The 23,622-nt window shown below is 52.0% G+C and overlaps 1 protein-coding gene across 2 annotated transcripts in view; it reads right to left on the bottom strand.

Moving 5' to 3' along the window:
* Positions 1 to 23,622, bottom strand: part of IFT172 (intraflagellar transport 172) — a 38,899-nt gene that overhangs the window by 1,030 nt on the left and 14,247 nt on the right. The window contains exons 16-47 of one of the 2 annotated variants that reach the window (XM_036405210.1): positions 22,390 to 22,557; positions 21,926 to 22,062; positions 21,017 to 21,124; positions 20,424 to 20,508; positions 20,024 to 20,116; positions 19,632 to 19,709; positions 19,001 to 19,249; positions 17,313 to 17,391; positions 16,799 to 16,919; positions 16,282 to 16,426; positions 16,119 to 16,208; positions 15,617 to 15,714; positions 15,251 to 15,386; positions 13,772 to 13,888; positions 13,080 to 13,222; positions 12,394 to 12,487; positions 12,088 to 12,152; positions 11,778 to 11,958; positions 11,136 to 11,245; positions 10,989 to 11,012; positions 10,564 to 10,693; positions 9,907 to 10,005; positions 9,445 to 9,554; positions 8,901 to 8,964; positions 8,217 to 8,303; positions 5,727 to 5,843; positions 5,164 to 5,274; positions 4,280 to 4,399; positions 2,828 to 2,923; positions 1,823 to 1,882; positions 977 to 1,075; positions 195 to 348 (exon numbers count right to left, since the gene is read on the bottom strand). In XM_036405210.1, the coding sequence (XP_036261103.1) occupies positions 195 to 348; positions 977 to 1,075; positions 1,823 to 1,882; positions 2,828 to 2,923; positions 4,280 to 4,399; positions 5,164 to 5,274; positions 5,727 to 5,843; positions 8,217 to 8,303; positions 8,901 to 8,964; positions 9,445 to 9,554; positions 9,907 to 10,005; positions 10,564 to 10,693; positions 10,989 to 11,012; positions 11,136 to 11,245; positions 11,778 to 11,958; positions 12,088 to 12,152; positions 12,394 to 12,487; positions 13,080 to 13,222; positions 13,772 to 13,888; positions 15,251 to 15,386; positions 15,617 to 15,714; positions 16,119 to 16,208; positions 16,282 to 16,426; positions 16,799 to 16,919; positions 17,313 to 17,391; positions 19,001 to 19,249; positions 19,632 to 19,709; positions 20,024 to 20,116; positions 20,424 to 20,508; positions 21,017 to 21,124; positions 21,926 to 22,062; positions 22,390 to 22,557 (3,568 nt within the window). The remainder of the gene's footprint in view (positions 1 to 194; positions 349 to 976; positions 1,076 to 1,822; positions 1,883 to 2,827; positions 2,924 to 4,279; positions 4,400 to 5,163; positions 5,275 to 5,726; positions 5,844 to 8,216; positions 8,304 to 8,900; positions 8,965 to 9,444; positions 9,555 to 9,906; positions 10,006 to 10,563; positions 10,694 to 10,988; positions 11,013 to 11,135; positions 11,246 to 11,777; positions 11,959 to 12,087; positions 12,153 to 12,393; positions 12,488 to 13,079; positions 13,223 to 13,771; positions 13,889 to 15,250; positions 15,387 to 15,616; positions 15,715 to 16,118; positions 16,209 to 16,281; positions 16,427 to 16,798; positions 16,920 to 17,312; positions 17,392 to 19,000; positions 19,250 to 19,631; positions 19,710 to 20,023; positions 20,117 to 20,423; positions 20,509 to 21,016; positions 21,125 to 21,925; positions 22,063 to 22,389; positions 22,558 to 23,622) is intronic. The other variant, XM_036405211.1, reaches the window with a different exon arrangement.

Consider the following 23,622-nt stretch of genomic DNA (forward strand, 5'->3'; position numbering starts at 1 on the left):
ACCCGTTCCAGTGCTCGCTCACCCCACAGTAAAAATGCCCAATCTCCTGCAGCAGAGCTGGTTCCCTACAGCCACACGGTCCCTCCACTTCTGTCAGAGCACAGCCCAGGCCTCCTGCAGACCCACCCTGCCGTTCCCACTCCCGGCAGGGCACTGTGTCATCTCTTGTCTGAGCGAGCTGGCCTGGAGCTCACCTGTGAGCAGGCAGGGCAGGGAGGCCACCCCTGTCCCTGCTGCCACCAGTGAGGCCTCGTAGGAGCCGCGCTCGTCCTGCGGCAGCGCCTGCTGCAGCCGCTGGTCCATGGACACCGTCAGCACCCAGTCCCTCACCTCCTCCCGCTGCTCCTCCTGCGGGCAAAGCCAGTGCCAGGCAGAACTGGGCTGCTGCTGCTGCCCCACGGCAGCCCCAGGGCAGGGGAGAGCAGGACAGGTGTGCATGATGTGCACACAGCACACACTGCATGGTGCACGGCGGGGCTTGAGTGAGAGTGAGAGCGTGTGCGTGTGTGTGTGTGTGCTGGCGGGGGGAGAGAGAGGAGGAGAGAGAGAGAGTGTGTGTGTGTTTGTGACGCTAACAAGTTATTTACAGACGCAAACAGGACGGGGCTGCTATGGAAAGTGTCTCGAGCTATTTATTTTTTCAGCATCAGTCTCATTACATGATTATGATAATGGAAAGATGCTAACAGCTCACAATCCAGGCAGCAGGCCTAGATGTGTGTGTGGTGTGTGTGTGCTGTGGGGAGAGAGAGAGAGAGGGACAGAGAGAGAGAGACAGAGACAGAGAGACAGAGAATGTGTGTGTGTGTGTGTGTACAGGTGTGTGTGTCTGTGTGCTCACAGTGGAGCGACAGGCAGCGGGTGCCAGTTCTGGGTCTGTTTCCATCCCTGCAGCCTCTGCAGTCCCAGCCCCACCCCACTCCCTGTTAGAGGCCCTGCAGCAGCAGCACTGCTGAAGAGGACAGGTGGCACTCACAGGCACGTGCTGATGGGCTGGAAGGGGCACTTCGAAGGGAATGTCTGTCTGCTGAAAATCAGAGTGGTCCAGGGAATCCAGGTTCCCTTCTTCAATGGCCTGGAAAGAAGGGGTAGAGCACTGGGCAATGCCAGCTGCAGAGCTCACAGGACAGTTCATGGCCAGGCTGCCCCTGCCTGTTGGTGCTATGGTGACCAGGCCCTCCTGTCACCCATGACCACACTCTGCAGTGTCTCAGACTCTGCCCTGTGCAGGTGGCCTTGAAGAAGGGAAAGATGCAATTGGGTGCTTTTGTTTTCCCCCAGCTGCTGCTGATAGCACCTGAGAGTGTGGCACAGTGGGGTGTGCCAGCTCCCTTGGATTTGGTGTTTCTGGTGGCCAGCCTGCTGGACAAGCGGGGGACTGAGGGGACTCCAGAGTCCTTTATCACAGTGGACAAAGCACTGGGCCATGGCGTCCACTTCCCAAGTAGTTTTTCTTCCCTTGGAACAACTTGAGTGATCACCCTAAAAGCTGTAATGGCATCTGCAGCCACGAGGATTTCAGGCCTCAATTGTCAGGCCAATGTGCTCTTTGCTGCCACGTGCACAGTGGCACTGGCATGCCCAGGGTGACCTGGGCAGGGCATGGCAGTGCCTCCCACAGGGAGTGTGAGGGTGCCCCCTGCTCCAGGCACACTCTGGGTGGGGTCTGGGGGCTCTCCCCATCAGTCCAAGCTCCAATGTGCTGCCCTGCAGGAGCCTCAGGTGAGCCTTGCCCGGCCTGGGGGTCTGTGGTGGCCCTGTGGCAGCAATGGCACTGTCCCCTCAGAGAGCCAGCCCTGCCTGCCCCACAGAGCATACTCACATCTGAGAGGTCCAGGAAGCGGTTCAGGAAGACAAATGCCATGTTCTCCCAGCTGACTGCCTGGTATGGAGAGGAACCCTGAGTGAGAGTGGGCAGCTCATCCTTGAAGTAGTTTTTTGTAATACTTTGAAGTAGTTTTGTTTTGTATCCCCATATTTTTCCCAAATGGTTTATCCCAGACTGTACCCCCTTCCCTTTACCTGTGTTATCCCTCTCCCGGGATGAGATCATCCCCAAACCCCCACCCTGGCTCTCTGTCAATCACTCAGCCTCCCATTCCCTCCATCCAGAAGCTTTGGTCCAGGTCCTCGAGTGATGAGCCAAAGGCCAGGGGTCAGCTCCCCAAGCCTTGCCCCATACGCTGTCCTAAATGTCCATCCCCCAGCATCCATCCCTTAGGGTCACTTATTGGTGAGTAAAATGTTATCTACTTTTGATTTCCACCTCCCTTTAAATGTAACCTTGGCACACATCCTCAGAGCCAGCTCTTCTCCCAGAGCCAGGGCTGGGAAGGAGGTGGCTCTGTGTGTGCCACAGTGCCCAACCAGCTCATCACCACAGGCTGTCCCACAGAATGCAGACAGGCATTATGGCCAGGCTGGATGGGGCTTGGAGCAGCCTGGGATGGTGGAAGGTGTCCCTGCCCATGGCAGGGGATGGAACAAGAAGAGCTTTAAGGTCCCTTCCCACCTAAACCATGCCATGATTCTATTACTGCAGGCAGTGAGGACATGCTGCTGTCCTTGCCAGGTGTCACAGCTGCCAGGCAGACTGTCAGACACCTGGGTGATGCAGAGCAGCCTCACATCCACACTGACAGAGCCAGAACATGGCCTTTGCCCACCCCTGGGGCTGTAGGTCCCATCTGCTCACTGGCTGAGGTCTGGCCAGCTGCCTGAGGAACAGCCTCCAGTGAGAGGCCAGAATTTGGGAAGATAAAGCTGAGAATCCCCGAGCCCAGGGGGTCCTGTGCTGTTCCCTGGTGCAGAGGCAGGCAGCTCTCACCTTGGCAGCCATGCCAGCCTCATAGAAAGCCTTGTCTGCAGGGATCAGATCCGTGTGGCGCAGCAGGGAGATGGACAGCTGGGCAGCCATGGTGTCCTGGGGCACAGAGACACAAACTCAGCAAAGAGAAAACAGCCTGGAGGGGATCTCAGGAGATCCCCCACACTCACACCAAGGACTCTGCACCCACACAGGCCTTACAGGTAAAAAAGGTCAAAAACCTCAGTCCTGACCCTGAGTTCCCTCACTACAGAACACACGGGACTGTCGCCTGAGGGTGAAATTCTTCTGCTTTATAAGCCTTGCTGTTTTTCACGAGAGGCCATACCCAAACAATCCCCATCTAAGTCACAGAACAGGTGAGGTTGGAAGGCACTGCTGGCAGTCCCCAAATCCTGCCCCTAGCCTCAGTCAAAGCAGAGGCAGCTGCATGCCTGGTTCAGGAACATGCCTGGTCAGGTTTTGACCATCTCAAGGAATGGAGACTCTCCAGCCTCTCCACAAACCTATTCCAGCCACAGTCTCAATGATTTTTTTTCTTGTATGCAATTATGTAAGAATTTTGGAGCAGGGGTGAGGAATTGAAGGGTAATTTCACTTTTCTGCCGCCAGATACCCATTGTCACACAAGAACTGTCAAGGCCACCCCTTCTTTATGATCCCAAACAGACTGCCCAGCCCAACATTCCACAGCTGTGCAGATCTGTACAGGTTTCCAAGACATCAGACTTGGGTCTTGCTGTCTGACATGTCTCTGGACCCCCAACATCCACACACACAGCCATGGGGAAGTCCTAGTCTTCCCTGTGGCTTTCACTGGGGTTCTTTTCCTTTTCCCAGCCTTCTCCATCACAACTCTAGTGCCACATCCATCCAGAGCTCTGGAACAATTCCACAATCCCACATGGATCAAGACTTCAGCAGGGAGGCCAAGAACAAATCCCAGCACACATGAGACTCCAAAAGAGTCACAGGGCCTTGTGATGCCCCCACAGAGGCCCAAGAGCTCCCAAAGCCCCCCAGGAGGCCCAGCAGACAGCACCAGTACCTGCTGAAGCCCTGGGCAGAGGATCTGCTCTGGAGCCCACGTGTGAAGCCCAGCAGCTCTTGGAGGCCAGGAGAGCAGAGAGGAAGCCATCCCTCTCTTGGGAAGATCAGGTTTTTTGTGATTCCTAATTTTCTACTGGCACCTCTGCTCTCACAAGTCATGCCAAGCACAAGGATCAGCTCCTGCCCTGGTTTACAGCTCAGCCACAGAGGCTGGGACAGTACCCATGGTAAGCGGAAAACGCCACCTACAGTTCCACCTGTCGTGGTGGGCCCCAGGTTACTGCAGTCCCATTCTCCTGCATCCATGATGGGTGATTTATGGGAATAGTGACCCATGAACAGCCCCAAACCTGCAGATGCCCATGGGGTCCCCCCTCTGGCAGAGGAGCTCCCCAGCCTCACCAGCTGCTGCAGGCCCTGCGCGGCAGCGCGGGCGGCGCAGTAGTGGCAGATGAGCAGCATCCTCTCAAACTCCTCCTGGGCTGCAGGGTCTGCCTCGCTGCTCTTCACCAAGCTTTCACACTGGGAAGAGAAAATGAGAGGGACTGAGAGCAGGAGAGCACAAGAGCACTCTTCATCCACGTGAGACAGGGAAGTCAGGACAGAGAAGGATCTGGAATATCCAGACACGTCAGGGACTGGACGAGGGCTGGCCTGGGTGCTCTGAAAGCATGCTGAAGGAAGGAGGCTGTGGGAGCCAGGGGGAGTCACCAGCACTGCAACAACAGCCAGCACTGCAAGCAGGGGTGAGCCTGCATGGACAAAGGGAGGATTTTTGATCTTGCTTATGTTTGCAGTAAGGACAGAAACAGAGATAAGGCAATTGTGGCTCTGGCTGAGGTGTTCTGGACAGGAACGAGGAGCAGAAGGCTCTCAGCCTCCATGGGGAGAATTCATATTTCCCAGGCTCAGTAGCTCTGTGCTTTCCCCATGCAGGCTGCTGAATGTGGGGTGGGATCAGAAGAGGATGTCACAACAGCTCCCATGTCACAGCAACACCTGGAGCTCTGCAAGGGCTGGAGTCCAGGCCCACTCCTAGGATTTGGCCTGGAGCAAGGGCCAGGGTCCAGACCCACCCCTAGGATCTGGCCTGGAGCACAGGGTCTCTTTCTCTGTCTTCTCTTGCTCAGCCACATCCACCTCCCGGGATCCTGTTTTCCTACTGTCCACACTGGCAGCTCTCTACTCTTAGCTTGTGTTCTACAAACACTGTCCGTGTCACCTGTGGAGAGCCTGGTTCCTCTCCCCAGGAGCTGAGCAGGCAGGGGTGCCCCAGCCACACTCACCAGAGCCAGGAGCACGTCCCGCAGCTCAGCCCAGCCTGAGTACGCCTCGGCACAGTTCCTGCCAGGAGCGTTCACCATCTCCACAAACAGACGCTTGTAGATGTTGAAATTCTGCAACAAAAAGGACACAAGTGTGGAAGGAGACAGGTGAGGAGTCAGCAGACTCCAGAGCTCTCCTGCTGCCAAGCACAGGCCAAGAAAAGGGCTGCAGAGGGGCAGTGCTGCAGGAAGGGGGGCTGGGGACAAGGCAGGCAAACAGGGAAGGATGCAGGGATGCTTCCTGCAGCCAATGCTCTCAGAAAGGCAGATGCTTCCTTTTGCTGTGAATTTGGTGCTCAAGGTGCTCAAAACAAACACAAACACTCAACTTCCCCTGCTCCTTCCCATGGAGAACAAGCCGGGAGATTTCCTTCAGCCCTCTGAAGAATGCCCTGCAGGGCTGGGCACGCTGAACTCGAGGCAATCCCAGCTCAGGTGGGAGCCTGATCCTGCAGCAGATCCTGCAGCCTGACCCTGCAGCAGATCACAGCACATGGACAGCCCAGCTGGGGTGCCCTCCTCACCTGGGGGTTGGCAGGGGCTCCGTGCTGGGTGTACAGGTGCAGGGCTCTCTCCCAGCAGCCCTCACAGATCAGGTGTGTTGCATACAGGGCCACGTACTTGTGCAGCACCTGGTAGCTCTGGAGAAGACACACAGAAAGCAGCAGCATGAGGATCTTGAACTTGGTGGGTATGGATTCAGCCATGTGTGCACAATCCCACACAACTGAGTCCCAAAAGGTGAAACAAACAGGTAACCAGAGCCAGACTGCCCTAAGCACACCTGGGATTGATTTGGGCCCTACTGACACCTTTGTCTTGGCTGGCTGATGCTGTGCTGATCCTCCACACATGCAAACACAGCTGTTTTGCAGCTTCCCACCACTTGCCAAAGCAATACTGCCAAACACCTGAAGGATGCAGCACCTCTATTATGTGTCAACAAGGCTGTAAAGCAGCCCTCAGTCTAACAAAGAAAGTAACTAAAACCCTGGGTGAAGATGTTTGTAATTTACAAAGCTGCTCTAGTCCATTACCCACGCTCTGTCACAGCTCCAGAACTGCAGACCTTCTTAGAGTGCTGCTCACACCAGTGCTCACCCCACCGACACTGCTGAGAACTGCTGTTGGCCTCACAGAAATTCAAGGGAGGAAAGAGCTGCTCCACACATGCATAAATATAGTAATGAGAGGAAGAAAATGGCACCAAATGTGCAACCCTGTTAAAAACTGAGCAATGGAAACAAGTTTATGACGCAGAAGAAGGACGAGTGTCCCAGCAGATGCCCAGAACTCCAACACCCAGGTGGGTGCTGGTGAAGCACCATGCTCAGTATAGCCTGGGATAAAGGTTGGGTCTGGTTGTTGCAGTGTGATGCAATATCCTGTTTTAGCTATCCCAGTCCTTTCCCAGGTGTACCAATAGCTTCTCCCTTCCCCTCCCCTTGCCTCCTGCTAAGTGCTGTCCGTCAATCTTAACATTCCAGCAAGGCATCATCTGATTGGCAAAAGTTCAAAAGATGCCCCTCAGCCCTGGGGTCATTGGGCTATCCAGGTGCCTTCTCTCCTGAGCCTTCCCCCCTCCCACCTACCCCTTCCCTCCCCCTGTCCCCGGGGCTTGAAAGGACACTGGGACCATGCGGTCGGGATTCTGTTGGAGCTGTTACAAGATTCAGAGACCTGTGACCCTGGAATAAAGCTCCGGATTAAACCCTCCGGCAGAATCCATCTCCTTTTCTCCTTCGCCATCGCCTAAAGCCTTTCCACCAGAGGTAAAACTGAGTTCCTGCTTGCCTGGACTTGTTCCAAGTGCCAGCTGCAACATCCAGCCAGCCAAAGGTGTCTCTGAGGTGAAAACACCACAGTTGCCACCTCTGGTCCAGCAGCAAGGGTCAGACGAGCCCAGGCATGTTCCACCCGGTAATATTGGGATCATATTCCAATATCTGGTGTGTGACCTGTTTTGATAAATGTACCATTCTTGCTGTATAATCACTGTAGAGCAGCTGAGTCACAGTGATTATATTCTGCCCTGGTTATGGAAAAGGATCATGCCAATGCTCTCTTGGAGCAGACAGCACTCAGCGTGGCCTTGTGGTGCCCAATACAATAAACTGAGTCTCTCCCATTAAATGGAGTGTGCAGTTACTCTTGCTCCTGATAAGCAGAGCATCAACAGGAGAGCCTCCCAAGAGAACAATGACTTCAACAGAGACCATCTGCATCACAGAGAAGCCCAAGTCTAAGAGACACCAAGTCCACTCTAGTAGAATCCAAATGTAGGTTATTGGAACCAAAGTTATAAAACCACAGTCCCAGACATTCCCAGAGCTTTTCCAAGGCTTCAGCTGGCCTGAGTGACAAGCTGTGATGTCCCTTTTTACTGCAGATGCTGTTGCCAAGGCTGCCCTGTTATTCAATCTGAACCAATATCTCACTCCAAAGAACTGCTTGCCCTTGCTTACCTCCATGATCAACAACTATTTAACCAATAACTGTTTAACAGCCAATCACCAATCAATAACCATCCCTCAAAGTACATGCTGGTAATCGAGAGCTGTCTTCTCCTGCTACTTCCTTGAAAGAGCACTGTAAAACAGTTTCATTTTGCTTTTCTCCATTTTATTACTCTGCTGAGGTAACTTTGTTAGTTTCAGGTCAGTACAACTGAAAAAATGTCAGATTTGCTTTCCTGACTAGGATGTCTCATTCTGACTGACACCACAGCTCCCAAGAACACAGAGAAAGAAGGCTTTCTTCTACAAATCCCTGTTTCCATGGTACCAATTACTTCCAGCCCAAACAACTCATTTAGCTTCTTCCAGTGCTCCATTAATCACAAAATTTAAACACAATATGCTTCCAGGTTCTAGCACTTCCCCACTCAGCCTCACTGGCCACGATGGGGACAGTGGTGTGGGGCACCCCCACCTGCAGTGGCTCCCCATGCTGCCCACCCACTGTAGGGCTCCAGGAGCCCAGGTGTGTCCCTGAGGGCTCACACAAGCACTCACCTGCTTAGCTGCCACCTCCAGGCACTTCTCCCACTGTCCCTGCTTTGCATATATATCCAGAGCTGCCATGACATCAATTCCCACCAGCTGAGGATGGAAACAGCCGTGAATTCATTGTGCAGGCCGGGCTTCCTGCTCACATGCACACAAGCACCAGGTCAGCCATGTCTTTCTTTTCCAGACACACAGGCTCTTCCCCTCCACGGCACGAAACCACAGAGCCTGTGTGACCCATCTTCCACTGAGAGGGACCTGCTCAGGCTGAGGAGGTTGGCCCATGTGAACCTTATGAAGGTCAACAAGTGACAGGTGCTGCACCTGGGTCAGAGCAACCCCAAACACAGAGGCAGCCTGGGTGGAGAATGGAGGGCAGCGCAGAGGAGAAGGACTTGGGGGTGTTGGTGGACAACAAATTGCACATGAGCTAGCAATGTGTGCTTGGAGCACCCCACTCTAGTGCAAGGTGTCCCTGCCCAAAGCAGGAGTGGACTGAGATGAGCTTGAGGTGAGCTTTAAGGTCCTTTCCCAGCCAAACCCTTCTGTGATTCTGTGCTCTGGCATGCAGTAGCCATTGCTCACAGGCACATACAGACTCCTCACTCGTACCCATAGCCAGGCAAAGACCCCAGGATCTGCACAGGTCCTGACATCACTCCCCAGCCTGCAGACACCTCAAATACGTACCGAATCCACCTTTCCTTGTTTTTTTAAGTACTCCTTGTAACGCTGGTCCACGTACTCCTCTGACCTGTGGGCAGAAAGAATTCCAAAAGGCAGCAAGACTCATGTCTTGCAGCAGTGCAGAGGCTGTATTCAACTTTGGAACCAGCAGATTTGCAGCTGTGCTGTGTCCTGCTACCAGGCTGCTGGTGCACAGATGGACAGGGAAGGAAAGGGTCTAAGCAGCTCTTCACAACATAATATGTGAAGAGAACAAGGGATCATAGGGCTTTCAGAAGAAGTGCATGCACAGAGTTATGGCAAAGGAAAGGGAGATAGGGATGGGGTGAAACCAAAGGGTAAAACAGTTCCTGTGGGATGTGTGGCAATAGGAAAGTGTCAGAATGTTAAATGGCTTGGGAAGGGTGGAGAATGGACCCTGTTGAATGTGGGAAAGCCACTGTGGGGAGAATCCAGGAAACCTGGGACAGTACAGGACAGGACAAGGGACCAGCTGGGGGTGGGAGGGGGAACAGGAAGGGTGTAGTTTGCAAAGCTCAGGGCATACCTGGGGTCGAACTCCTTGGCTGTGTGCTTGGCTTTGCTCCATTCCTCCCCTTCAATTAAGGCATCAATAGCTTCTCGGATGAGGTCCAGGTTCAGGTAGAGCTCAGCTGCCTGCAGGGCCAGAGACGCTTCCATGGGAGGCAAAACCCAAGGGTTCCCTGTGTCCCAGGCTGAAGCTGGTGCTGGACCAGCACACAGACACAACAGAAAGTCTCTTCCCAAAAGATAAGCCTCTCCTCTGCTTCCTGCCTTCTCCCAAGGCCTGGCTCTCTCACACTATCCCAGGACTTGATTAATTCCCCTCTTCCATCCTCCTTGAAGATTCTGCACAGCCTACCTCAAGAGAAGGCCACCCATTCACCCATCACCCCAGGATGTGACCTGACCTCCTTCCCTTGGACAGAGCTCTCCCTTCCAATGTCACTGCTTCTTGAGCAGCCCTGGGGCAGGAGCCAGTCCTCACCATGCTGTATTTCTTCATGGCCACCAGCTGAGGAGCCACGGTCCGTGTCACCTCCATGCTCTGTGACTGATCCAAGAATTTCACAGCCAACTCAGCAGCCTGTGAAAAGAAATTTTCAGCAGCTCAATTGATGAAGATGGTGGGAAAGTGGGATGAAGCTGGGAAGTGCTCAGTCCCAGCTACAAGACTGACAGTTGGAAGCACTTGAATGATGGAGGAAGGGGAGAAATGGCAAGTCAGAGGAGCAAAGCCCAGCCACTTTCACACATGGGAGAAGATCAGACAAGGACATAATTGTAGTTGAAGGTGGTACAAGGACACGGGTGTGAGTGAGAAGTATGAGCAAGAGCACAGCACAAAGGCTGGTGGCATGGAGCACAGGAAGGGGCTCCTCTAGCAAGGGCTGAATCACAGAGTGCAGCTCTGCCGTGGGCACACAGACATGGGCCTGCCACAGGCAGAGGTGCCAGAGTAAGGCAGCAGCACCATGTAGGGTAAGCACAGCCTGTCGTGACACAAGAGAACAGCTATGAAAGCTTTCAGCCCTGCAGGCTCTCCTGAGCCCTGCAGTGACACACATCTCTGAGGGGCACTCAGGATGTGGAAGAGCTCCCAGGCAGAAGAGCAGCTGAAGGGAATCCCAGCCCCTGACAGTACCTTCAGCAAGCACTTCTCCACCAGGACACTGTTGCTGGGGTCCCGCACCTTCAGGTAGCAGTCCACAGCCCTGGCGTACTCCCCAGACTGCTCCCACTCCCGGGCCTGCTCCAGCAGCCCTTCAGGTCCACTGCAGGAGGAATGCAGGCTGTGAGCAGGACAGGGATGCTGCACAGATCCTGAGACAGCGTGCAGGGGGTGGGCAGGGAGGTGCACACGACAGGCAAGCAGGGAGCTCAGACAGAGCAGGGCATGTGACAGAGAACACGGACAGTGCTGAGGAAAGAACTGACCAAGGACCCTGGGGAGATGCAATGGCACTACAGGAGACCATGGAGATTTGTAAGTGGGGCAAGATGCCATCTGGGAGATTTTGGATGGCAGAAATAAGACTCCCAGAGAAATAAGGAAGGATGATAGGAAACCTATGCAGTAAGAAGTCCGGAGTCCTCAAGAAGGAAACAAGTGGATGTCAGGGATCCCATCAGGCTGTCTCTGTAAGGCATCAGCAAAATGGCCATGGGGAAGAGCTTCCAGGCTATTTCCTGCAGCCTGACCACAGCACTCCTTACCTGGAGCCTTTCTTGCCAGCCTCTCTGCCACACTCCTCCTGCAGCTCTGCCAGCCGACCAGGCAGGTATTCCTTGCAGATCCGCAGGGCCTCGCTCCACATGCCAGCCTCCTGCACAGGCACAACGGGGAGAAGTTCTCACCAGCTCGCCAGGATCCCTCACACTCCTGCTATCACATAACACACCTACTCCCTCACCTTCATCTTGCCAGAGAACTGACCAGAAGAAACAACCACAGTAGCACCACCCAATTCTCTCCTCCCCGAGAATGGCACCTGTGTCTGTCCACCTGCCCTAACCACCTCAGGGGAACATGCTCACCCATTTCAGCTACCTCAGTGGAATGGGCTCACCCATTCCAGCTACCTCAGTGGAGTGGGCACTTCAGCCTCCAAATGCACCCACTTGTGCTACCCCAAGGACCACCCATCCTCCAGAACCATGAGAGAGCAAAGCTATGATATGAAATCCATTGGTTCAGTCTTCAGGCCAGAATTCAGTTCCTCCAGAAACCCTGAGTAAATGGTTTCTCTTTGGCTACTAAGCTGGCAGGGGGAGCTGGGAGGTGAATTTCACTCCTCCATCTAAACTGGGTTCTTGTCCAGTGAGGAAGGCAATGATGTTGCTACAGGCTGCACTCACCTTGTAGTACTTGATGGCCAGCTCAGGTCTCTGTGCTCGCAGGAGGAAGGCCTCTGCCTTCTGGAACTCTCTCTGCTCAAAGGCAAACTGTGCCTGTCCAACCAGCACATCAGCCACGCTGTCTGGGTCGTGAGCCTCAGCCACACGTTGTGCAGCGTCCCAGTTCTGGTTGTGCACAAACCTGGGGGATGAGAGGTACCAGGGACACCAGGTGGAACAAGGATAATAAGGAGCAGCCCAGTGCTGGAGAGGCAGCCAGGCTGGCATTGCATGGAGAGAGCAGACACAGCAGGATGGGGAGGACACATACATCAGCACAGCTTCCTTGGGCTTCCCAGCTTTAATGAACTCTCCTTCAGCCTCTTCAAATTTGCCCTAGAGGAGAAGAAGTGATTTGTGCACACCTTCCTGTTCTGGCACCATCACATGACCTCCTCTACTCATCCAAGGCAGCATTTATGAAGCACAGGTCTGTGGAGCTTGGCACTGTCATCATGGAGCCCTTTGGAAATGCAGGGACTGCAGCCACAACTGTGGCTGCTGCAGCAGCCCAGGGACAACTGCTCAGTTACCTGAGGGACTGGAGGACTTGCACCTGTTCCAGGGGGAAAATTACCTCATCTTCTAGGAACATGGCATACTTTAGGTGGATGTCTGGCATCTTCTGCTTCATGGAGAGGCGGGCCAGCTCAAAAGCAAATTCAAAGACCCTGCAATGCAAGAGAGGACTGTGCTGTGAGTGTGCGCCTTCATCAAGAACAAGACACTGGGAGAGAAGAGAGGGGAATACAGGGGGCCCCAAGTGAATTAGCACTGTCTGTTCTTCCTGCTCCTGACCAGGGGCTTTTAGAGTCCCTACTAAGGAAATGTGGCTCCTTCACACCTGCTGTTAGAGCCCAAGGCAGGAGCCAAGAGATGAGGGAGCCTCGGGAAGAGCAGTAATGAATGGCCATACAGGCAGACACCTGGCCAGCTGCAGAGCAGGGCCAAAGCCGTTGTGGCAGACAGTTACTCATGTTAGTGACATGAGGAGCACCTCCTCTCATGCTCAGAGGCTCTCACGAGCCTTTCCCTGCAGAGGTTGAGGGACAAACTGCATTTGCCTGCCAGCTCAGACTTGGCATTTGAGAGACAGACACAAAGATAAGAAGTGGGATGTGCCAAGGATGTGGAAGGCCTGTGTGAAGCATACTGGGGTGGGAAGACATGTCATTTTCAGGATCTGCAGCTGCCATGTGCACACAGTTATCTTGGCCCACACGTTTTTGGCAGAGGGGAGGGAGGTGCTGGGCACCTGCATACCCGCTGTCCGTTGCATGGTCAATGGCCATCTCCAGAAGTCCAAATTTGCTGAGGAGTTTCACAGCTGCCTCTCCACCCAGGCTCTTTGCCCACAGATAGGCCACATGCTTGTGGGAGTTTGCACCCCCGTATGCCTTGGCCACCTGTCCAAAGGAAAGGAAATGGAAAAAAACAGTGTATGTTTCACCTTCAGCAGATTGAGCCCCTCTCATGTGCTGCCTGCCAGCAGGAGGGAGCCCCAAAACCATCTGTCCCCTCCCAAAAAACCCTTCTGCAAGCACCACTGCACTGGTGAGGGGGACAGTAAGACAAAGGCACACACGGTGCAGCAGAACAGCTGCTGCCACAGCAGAGCCACATCACTGCCTGGACAGCAGGAGGGACCCCAGCATTCCATGGCCACATGGAGGAGAGCAGTGCTGGGGGGCTGTGGCCAGAGCAACACCCCTGAGGTACCACAGGATGAGTGATCAGGGCAGAGCCTCGAGGAAGGCAGCCCAGCAGAAAGGCTAAGGCTCAAACCCTGCAGGTTGAGAGGCCCAGAGGGCTCCAGGACTGGGGCAGTTCTGAGGCTGGGTAGGGTACACCAAATGTTTTGATCTTGCAGTGAACAGAGACAAAGCAGTTTCCACCAGGATCCCACAGCCAGAAGCTGACCCCTGCACAGGTGGGGAGCTGTGAGTGATTATTACCCTGTATGCCTCTTCCCACATGTCATTCACTCTGTACATGTTCACTGTGGTCTTCCAGTCTTTGGCTTCCAGGTAATGATACTCAGCCTCCTGCAGGCGCCCCTCTGCCTCCAGCTCCTGCAGTCAGAGGCAATGAGGCAGTGACACTTGTGTGAACACCTGTACATTCCCCCTTGTCCTTTACAGGCTGCAGTGTGAGCTGAGAAAAGCTTGTTAGCCCTTGGCCTTGAAAACACCACCTGGGCTCAGCTCTTCCTGAGCTTATCAGAAACACTGTCTTGCTCCAAGGAACTGCTTCTGTTTTCCTTATGACCAGCCTTGGAAAATATTCCTCTTGCCTGAATAGCGTAACACTCCTGTTGTCACACTTTCAAAGGAAATGCCTACCCAAACTCTGGCCAGGATGAAGCACTGTTATGACTGAAGCCCTTGTGATCCTATAAACAGCAGTCCAAAATGAGACCCTTTTGAGCTGTCCTGGCACCACAGTGGGCTGTGACCAGCAACCTCCCTCTGGGGGGGACACCTGTCAGAGCCAGCAACCCTCAGGTTTGCTGTTGGAGGATTGCCCAAACACAATGTGTCCTGGGCCAGTAGCTCACTCCTTGAGGCTGATCCTTCACCCACGGGAGATGCAAAGGCCTCCAAAGTGAGGATTTCACTGACCTCTGGGGGGAATTTTTCACAGGTACCTTGTAGGCACTGACTGTTTCTGTCTGGGTGCATAAAGATGCACGCATGCTATAGCAATTCTGGGAGAAATGTGGCTTTCTTAAATGTCTCAGTATCTTGGATATCTAAGTAAGTTAGGCCTGTAAGTAAGATTAAGTTATAGTTATAAACTTACTTGAATGCTGCTAAGTGTTGTTCTCTTGCTAAGTTGTTAAACATAAGTTATAAGCTAAGTGTTGCTAAGTGTTACTCTTCTGCTGAGTTGCTAAGTATAACTTCAAAGTTATAAGTTAGGCTAAATGCTGTTAAGTGTTATTCCTCTGTTAGATTGTTAAGGTTAAGCTATAAATTAAGTTAGGTGTAAGTTAAATGCTTTCCTATGTTAAATTGTTAGTCTTAAGGTGTAAGTTAAATGAAAGTACTCTTACATTTGAGTGCTGTTAGGCTTTTAGGCTGTGCTCCTTTTTATCCTTACCCACACTGTCTTTTGTCACACCCACCCCCATAGATAGTTTTTAGTTAATTTCTTCTTTGATTGCCTGGACTTTGGGACTTTGTTTGGTTTTGTTGTTGCTAGTTTTTCCCTGTTGTGCCTTAGCTGTCCTGTAAGTAGTAGAGTGAATCTTGACAACAAACTTGTTCTGCTTTGATATTGTTCTGCTTTAATATTAAACCTGACTTTTGCTCATACCCTTGCCACTGATTTTTTAAGCGATCTCAAAACCTCCATTTTTGATTTTGATTGTCTGTAACAACAATCTTGCCCCTGCTTGGTTTAGCTGATCCCCTGCCATGAGATGCACTCACCTTGCCCAGGTGCAGGTGAGTATCTCCAAGTAAGTCCTTGTGGTACTTGGCTACTAGGCAAACCATCTCATCATACATCTTGCACTTCTTGTACATGGTGATGGCCCGATCGGGTTCATTCACGGTGATGTACAGCCTGGCAACACAAGCACATCCAACCAGCTCAGCCAAGAACAAGACTAGTCCCTGAAACCTCTCCACATCCTGAAATACCAGCTTAAGCTCTCTGTGTGTGGAGAAAGCTCCTCTGACATTCCAAACCCCAGCCTCAAATTCTCCCTCTAACCCAGGAAAGGGCTTCTCTTCACTACAGCTGATTTTTCAGGGCTCAGTCTTGGGCTGACACCTGTACTGGAGGAAACTCACCTCTCTGCTTCTTTGTACTTGCCCTGTCTCTCCATCTCCTGGGCCTGGGTTATGTACAGCACTGTCACCTCCTCCTGGCTCATACACTTGAGTGCCAGCTGCCAAAAGGAACGCACAGGGGAGAAATGAACAGCAATTTCCTGACACATGACAGTGAAGGAGAAGGGAAAACATATTTCCTTCCCATCTGACAGACAGATATCTGTGCTGTATGCTATGCAAAGCATGGGCAGTCATTTGTCACTGTCACAAGGCACACAGGACCAGCTCTTGGAGAAGGCCATTTGTGCCAGAGGTGCACCCACATGGGGCTGTGAGAGGGAAGGTAAGGTCAGGATGGGAACACTGGATTTCTTGCTGGCTCCTGGATGTCCCTGCACACATATCTGGGAAGAGTCCTGGCTGATCAGATATTGGTGCACAAGGCACCACCACCTGCTGATGGAAGACACATCTCAGCAAGTGGAGTGAGGCTCACAGAAGCTTTGGCTGCTGACTCTACCTTGTGAGCCTGCTCCCAGAGCCCAGCCTGCGTGTACATGTCGATGGCATCCTTGGTCTGGCCTCCCTTGATGTACAGCTCCTCTGCAACCTGCCAGGAAAGGACCAGACTCAATACAGCCCAGGGACACACAGAGCAGTGGTGACTGTGTCTGTGGCCTCACCTGATACTCCTGCAAAGCTGCATAATGCTGGGCAATCTTGAGGTAATAGTTGGCTGCTGTCTGTTTGTCCTGCAAGTCCAAAATGTAGATGGCCTTCTTCCACTGCCGGGCTCCCAAAGCTGCCTCGAGGGCCTTAATTGAGCACCTGGCACCAAACCCATCAGCCTTTAGAGCCAGGCAGCAGGCATCTCCTCTAGCTACACCGTGCCAGGGAGACTAGAGTGCTCTGCTGCCTGATTCAGCTGCCTGAGTTAGAGCAGCATAAAGCAGCTGAGTAACTGGCAGTGCTGAGCGGGATAAAAGGACTGGGACAGCAGGGAAGAGCAATCAGCACTGTAAGACCTTGGGAGAGATGTGGGAAGGCATCAATCAATGGCTGGTGCACACAAGCAAGTGGGGCACTCCTAAGTGGGGTATGGGGGCTCACTCAGGCAAACCCCCAGCTGACAGAGGCAAAGGTATCAACTCCATGCCCTGCCAGTACCCTGCAGCTCATACAGCCCTGCCCTGCTCCCACCTGGCTTCGATGTAGTGGTTGATAGCAGCATCCAGCTGTTTCTGCTGCACCAGATGGTCTCCCCAGGCCTCCTCCAGCTTCACAACCTCTGCAGGAAATGCCAGGCGAGCCAGCTCCACGGCTGAGGGGACACAAGAGCTGTAATGCTGAGGCCAGCAGGGAAGCAGAACTGTGGGGCAAACATGGGCCTTGGACCTGGCACAAGAGGAGGGGAATGGTGACTGCCTAAGACACTCCAGCTCCCATGGGTTACCCAGCAGCCCAGACCCTGTAGGGAGCTGGGTCAAATCCATGCTGCTGCAGTCAGCATGGCCAAGGGCTTGGAACAAGACACTCTCCTGGGACTGCATGTGCAAGTACAACTATGTGAAAATACACTGAATGATAGGATAGGTGGGAGCTGCAGAGCATCCAGGCATCTCCAGGCTCCAGGGCAATATTTCATGCTGCCACCAGGCCAGAGTAGCCAGGCTCCTGCTGGAGATGAGTGGGAGGAGCACACTGAGCACAGTACCTTTCAGGAAGGCACTGCCCTTGCCATAGCACTCCAGAGCCTTTCGTGTGTTCCCAACCTTCTCGAACAGGTCTCCAGCCTAGGACAGAGACAAGCTGCCAGTTTCCAGAGCCACCAACCCCTACCAGCTCCATGCACACTCTGCACCAGCCCTGCCCTCCCAGCTAACCAAGTGTATGGCCATTGATGAACTGCTAGGAAAGACAGCATGAGCCAAGACCACTGTCCTTCCTGCTGCCTGACCCCAGCACAGCCATCCTGCAAGACCAAAGGCTCATCCCCTTCAGTGTTTGAACGGTGGCAAGACCACACATCTAAAGAACTGTAAAAACAGAGCAAGTATATACCAGCCTTTCCTCTCCTTGTCGTCTCTGACAGCCTACACAGTAGGAGCTGCCTGACTCCCTCACATCATCGTACTTAATGGCTTTCGACGGGCTCTACCTCCATGATTTGTCTAATAATTTTTGGACTATTTATACTTTTGGTAACAACATCCAGTAGCTGGGAGCTCCAGTTAGTCTTTCAACTGAAAGCTTAAGAAAAGATGACAGGTTTGAAAAAGTACAAAGTTGTCTTGTGTTGAAATGGCCAGAAAATGCTGAAGATAAATTGAGACTAAAGAAATGTAATTTATAAAAGAGACATAAAACAAGCTAACAAAAAGCAGCGTTTTTTTTTTCACACAACATCTAACTGAACTGGGTAACTCAAAGCCAAAATTGTAACTTAAAATCTGCATGTGGTTCAAGCAATAATTTGACAAGCTCATAGAAGTAAAATCTATCAAGAGCTCTCAAACACAGAAGTAGAGCTGTTCAGGTATATTTCAGGCTTCAAACTGCTGAACCCCTAGTTCAGTTCAGTGAAAACACACTATAGGAAGTGCCACCCTGTATTTGCCTGCTCTGTCCTTTATTTTTTATGCTTATTTTAAGTAAGTGCCTCTGGCAGGTGCTTATTTCTTAAGCACCTGCCAGAGGCCACTGTTGGCCAGTCTTCTGAGCAGTGGGCAGACCCAGAACTGCTTTCTTGCATTAACATGATGTGCTATGGAAAAAACACTCTTTGGTTTTAAAACTGTCACCTCACAATAAGTTACCCATTTTTGGTGTTATTAGACATAGAGAATAATCACATCCCTGCTTTATGATATTCATGGCTTTCCAGACAGTCTTCAACTCCTTCAACTCCTTTGTTTTCCTTCCTTAACTTTTCCATTTAGACCATCCTTACACCATATTTTATTCTGATATGAGGAAGCACTGACATTTCCACAGTGATATCAAGTTTTCAATTTGATTCACAATTCTGTTCTGTTCCAAATCTTCCTAAGGCCTCCTTAACTATTACTGACACTCTATATTCTGGAGACATGTCGCCAATCAGATGTGATCTTTTTACTGATTAATAAGAGTAATTCTAGACCTCACCCATGTACAATGGGTACAGTGAGGACTTCCTCATAAATGTTAACCGCAACCTCATCGACCCAGAATTACCTCTGCTACTTTGCAGCTCAGTGCCCCTGTGTCTCATAGGTGCAGAGGATGGGGTAAAGGCCTGATGTCCTAAGCTGGGAGCCCAGTGGGAAGGGCACTCACCTGCTCATACAGTCTCACAGGTGCAGAGGATGGGGTAAAGGCCTGATGTCCCTAAGCTGGGAGCCCAGTGGGAAGGGCACTCACCTGCTCATACAGCTCCCCTCTGATCAGCGCTGTGGAGATCCTGTCGATGACATCCCCGTTGGTGAGCAGCTCGTCCTTGCTCATGGCCAGCCGTGCTGCTTTGGCTGGCAGCCCTGCCCGCAGGTACAAGCTGATGGCTGCCAGGTAGTCACCCTGGCCCTCCTGGACCTCCCCAGCCTTCTCCTCCTGCTGGGTATCCAGTAGCCACTGGTAGTAACCCCGACGCAACTTCTCCAGCATTGGGTGTCCCTGTGGAGAAACACAGAACTGGGAGTCCTGGCTAGGATGAGATATTGTCCAGCTCATCCTGCAGGCTCTGAGAAGCTGCTCACAGCACCAGGCCTCTTGTTGCCCAGTTATCAGAAACTACAATGCCAGCCCTATGTACCAATAGGCACTACCCATTCTTTTTTGAAGCACAGATACTCCCAAATAAATTCCAGTAGCTTTTCTCTCTGTTCCTCCAGGTCTGTACTTACACCAGTGCAGCCTTCCCTTCTACTTGGAGCCCTTCTAAGCAGAAGCAAGGTAGGGCAGGTGAAAAGAACACAGACCCTGAATGGAATGGACTCCCAACCAGAAGATTTACCAAGCAAGACCAGGCTATAGCCAGTGCAGCAGTACTCTGTACCTTGGCCTTGGCCACCACAATGCATTCATCCCACATGTGCAGCTCCTGGTACATGTCCATGGCCTCCTCTGGGGTGTTCTGTGTTGGAAAGCAAAGTGTTAACCCCAGCAGACACACTGTCAAGGAGCTCTCACAGCAGGCAGGGTTAGATGTGCAGAAAACACTTGGAAAAGTGTACTGTCTCCATTACTTGGATATACATCCTCCCTCACACTCTTCCTACACCTCAGGATAATTCCACACCTCAGAACAAGGAATACCTTTTCTACTTCATGGAGAAAATTCTTCTGCTAGGAACAAGCAACATCTTCCTTCCCTCTTACAGCAGAGGGCACACACCTCCCCACCCAGCATTAAACAGAACCTTTTCCACTCCTTGTTCCTTTACTCACTTGCTCCAGAAAGATCATCTCTGCCAGCTTGTAGTTCTTGTCCAGCATGGCCAGGCGGGCCCGCACCAGGTAATGGTCTGTGCCATCCCCACCCTGCAGACAACAGCAGCAAGCTCAGTGTGCTGAGGGAAAGAACAGGCTCGAGAATGGAACATTCTAGAGGGTACTGCAGCTGGAGGCTGGGTCACTACAGAAACAAAATACAGTTGAGAATCACAGCAGTGACAAGCCAGGACAGTATAAAATGGCGAGCCTTGGACAAAGACAATGTCAGCAGTTTCTACATGAAGAGACACTGGTCTGTAGCATGACACTGGTGAGCAGGGACACAGAAGATCATGTGCATGCGAGTGTCTGCAGGGAAACTGCTGCTCTCCAGAGCAGGAAAAGTTTCACTTACATGTTCCTGAGCTGCCTGGTCAGCAATGACATTGGTTTCATGCAGAAATCGAGCCTTTGCCATGTTTCCCAGAGCTGCAAAGCACCTGGAAAATGCAAAGCAGTTAGTCAATACCCAGGTTTTGTTGCCCAAGATAAGAAAATCAGAAACCAGGCAGCAGACTCAGCTCAGCAATGGGAGAGGAGGGGTGGCCCTACTTCAAGAGAAGGATTTTGCCAAGACCTATGTTCAGATGTGCCTTCTAGCCCTGCTCCATGGGAGAATCCAGGAACATGACCAAGGCTCATGGGTTTCACCTCCCCAGGCTTCAGCAGTGCCTCAAGCTTGTTGATGTCTGTCAGCTCTCTGAGTCCTTGCCATACACAGCTTTGGGCTAACATCAACAAACATTTATGCTACAGACAGAGGTGTTCCCAGCCCTGGTTCTGGCATTACCAGCTGGGATGAAAAGGCAAAGCCATGGCCTGGCACAGAGAACAGGTAGGTCTCCAATGCAGGGAATACTCCAGACCATACAGAGAGCCATCTTTAGCTGGACCCTGGTTTCTGGGATTCAGCAAAGAGCACATTGAACCCATGAAGGTGTGATGTACCTCTCTGCAATGTGCAGCTGTCTCGCTTCCAAAGCCAGTCTGCTGAGGGTCTTCCACATGGCTTCAGTCTCTGTGGACATTTCCAGCGTCTCCAAAAATGCAGCAGCCCTTGAGACAGAGATTTGCAGACTTTCAGTGACAGAAGAGCTCTCTGAAGAAAATCCCAGACTGAGACAGGAGCTTCCTAACCAGAGTGGCACTGAAACCAAAGCCAGCTGGGTGTGCCCAGCTCTGAAGAGTGTAACACAGAGCCTGACAGAGCAGGGGGAAATTCAGACATCCAGGTTATTCCTACCTGGCCTAAGGTATTTAGAGGCAGATTATCAGCAGAAGGCTGTAGCAGTGTGGGACAAATCTAAAGTGTTCTGTCTGATACAAGTCCCTACTAAGAAAGTCTCTGAAGACACAACAGTGCTATCAACAGGTGAAGTTTTCTTCCCTGGTCACTTTTAAAAGCCTCTAAGAGTGTCAGCAGTATCCAGGCAGCTGCCATGAGCGATTCAGGCAGTCAATTTTCACTCTGCACAGCTCCTAGATGTTTCCATGATACTGCTAGCATCCCTGGAAGGGCAGCAGTAAAAGCACCCAAGCACGATTGCCCATCTGGCTGCTCTGGAGACTCTTATTCACTGCAATTAATTGACAGCTACCTTCAGCAAAGCCCTGCTGATGTCTGTGGGACCAGACTGGCCAGTCTCTCCCTGAGTCTGAAACCACAAAGCTGCACAGAGGCAAAAGCTAAAAAATCTCTCCTGAAGGATTCTGATGTTCATTATAGCCAGACCTGGCACCAACATCAAGTTCAACTCTGGAAAGCTGTGCTGCTGCCATTCACGGGTCATTGATTCCCAGGTGCCTGGCATGTGACATGAGCTACCTGCCACCCCCTCTGGCACATCCAGCACTTACCTGTGATAGTCCCCATCATCAATGGCAGTTCCAAACTCTATAAGACCTTCATCCAGGGTGTAGGGCACAGTGTTCACCCCTTCAGATACTATCACTTCAGTCTTTCCATCATTCCTTTCCAAGCCTACGATATCCCCCTAGAAAGAGGACCAGGTGTCAATACGCCCCTGCTCATCTGAAGTGTGGGGGATTTCAGGGGTGTGAGGGCAGCACTGCAACAGCTCTGCCAGTCACGGCTCTTCTGAATGAGTGAGCACTGAGCACTGAGCCATGAAGCAGCTCCCTGCTCCATCTTCTGCCAGAAATATCTGCCACAAAGTTGACAAATGAGCTTGTATTTTGTCCAGAAGAAACTAACAGTTCCCTTCTGTCTCCCTTCTGCCATACCACCCTTGCTACTCCCACACACATGAGGAAGAAGAAGAAGAACCTGCAGGAGACAATCAAAGTCTGCAGAGTTTTACCTTCAGAGGAAACATGGTGACTCGCTCTGGAGCATCGATGTTGTACCAAATGCAGAGACTGTTCCTGTTCTGAGCCACCACCACATCACTGCCCGGGACCCACTGCACGTAGGAGCAATAGTTCAGAATGGTGGTCTTGGTGCTGCTCTCAATGTCATAGAGCTGCAGCTGCAGAGGGAAGGGAGAACAGGCTCAGCTGGGCTCTGGCTGGGCTGCAGGTTCACTGCAGGAACTGAGCTGAGCAGGCATCTTGGGAACAGACATCACCCATCAGGAAATAGACCTTTTCCAAGACACACATCCTAAAATCTCATACTTATTTACACACTCCTGTAAGACCTTTTTAAACCCTTGCAGCACTTCAAACTCTTGCCTCCCTTAGAGCTTGGCACAGACACATATCAACCAGAATATGCCTCATGCTACTTCAGCTGCCTCTCAGCTGCTGAGCTGGAACAGGAAAATGGGCTCTGAAGTCCTTAATGGAAACAAACTAAGGGACCAAGAAGGGCTCTCCTCTGCAATTTTGGGCTGAACTCTCCATCCCAGGCACAGTCCTGTTGCAATGACTACTACCAATAAGGTGAGAGGTCAGTTGTTTGTGGAACACTCTGCCCCAAACCAAACACAACAGTTTGGAAGGTGTAACCGGACATATGGCATAACTTTGCTATATATATGATGTCTTGTGACTGAAAAGTCCCAGACTGTCTCTATTCGTTGTCCTCACCTAGAGAAGATGAGAAACAGAAGAGAGAACAGTGCTAGTCTCATGAAACACCTATCAAAAGAGAACAAGAATGTCCCTGTTTCAGTCTGTACCAAAATGGCTGGAGAAATCATAGAACCCCAGAATGGTTTGGGTTGGAAGGAACCTTAAAAATCATCTTGTTCCAACCCCCTGCCATAGGCAGGGACACCTTCCACTAGACCAGGTTGCTCCAGGTCCTGTCCAACCTGGCCTTGAACACTTCCAGGGATGAGGCAGCCACAGCTTCTCTGGACAGCCTGTGCCAGGGCCTCAGCACCCTCACAGGGGAGAATTTCTCCCAAGTATCCCATCTAACCCTGCCCTCTAGCAGTGGGAAGCCATTCCCCCTTATCCTCTCACTCCAGGCTCTTGTCCAAAGCCCCTCTCCAGCTCCTTTAGAGGCCCTTTAGGCTGGAAGGGGCTCTAAGGTCTCCCTGGAGCCTTCTCTTCTCCAGGATGAACAATCCCAATTCTTTCAGCCT

The sequence above is a fragment of the Molothrus ater genome, chromosome 32 (genome assembly GCF_012460135.2).
Source record: "Molothrus ater isolate BHLD 08-10-18 breed brown headed cowbird chromosome 32, BPBGC_Mater_1.1, whole genome shotgun sequence".
NCBI classification, from domain to species: domain Eukaryota; kingdom Metazoa; phylum Chordata; class Aves; order Passeriformes; family Icteridae; genus Molothrus; species Molothrus ater.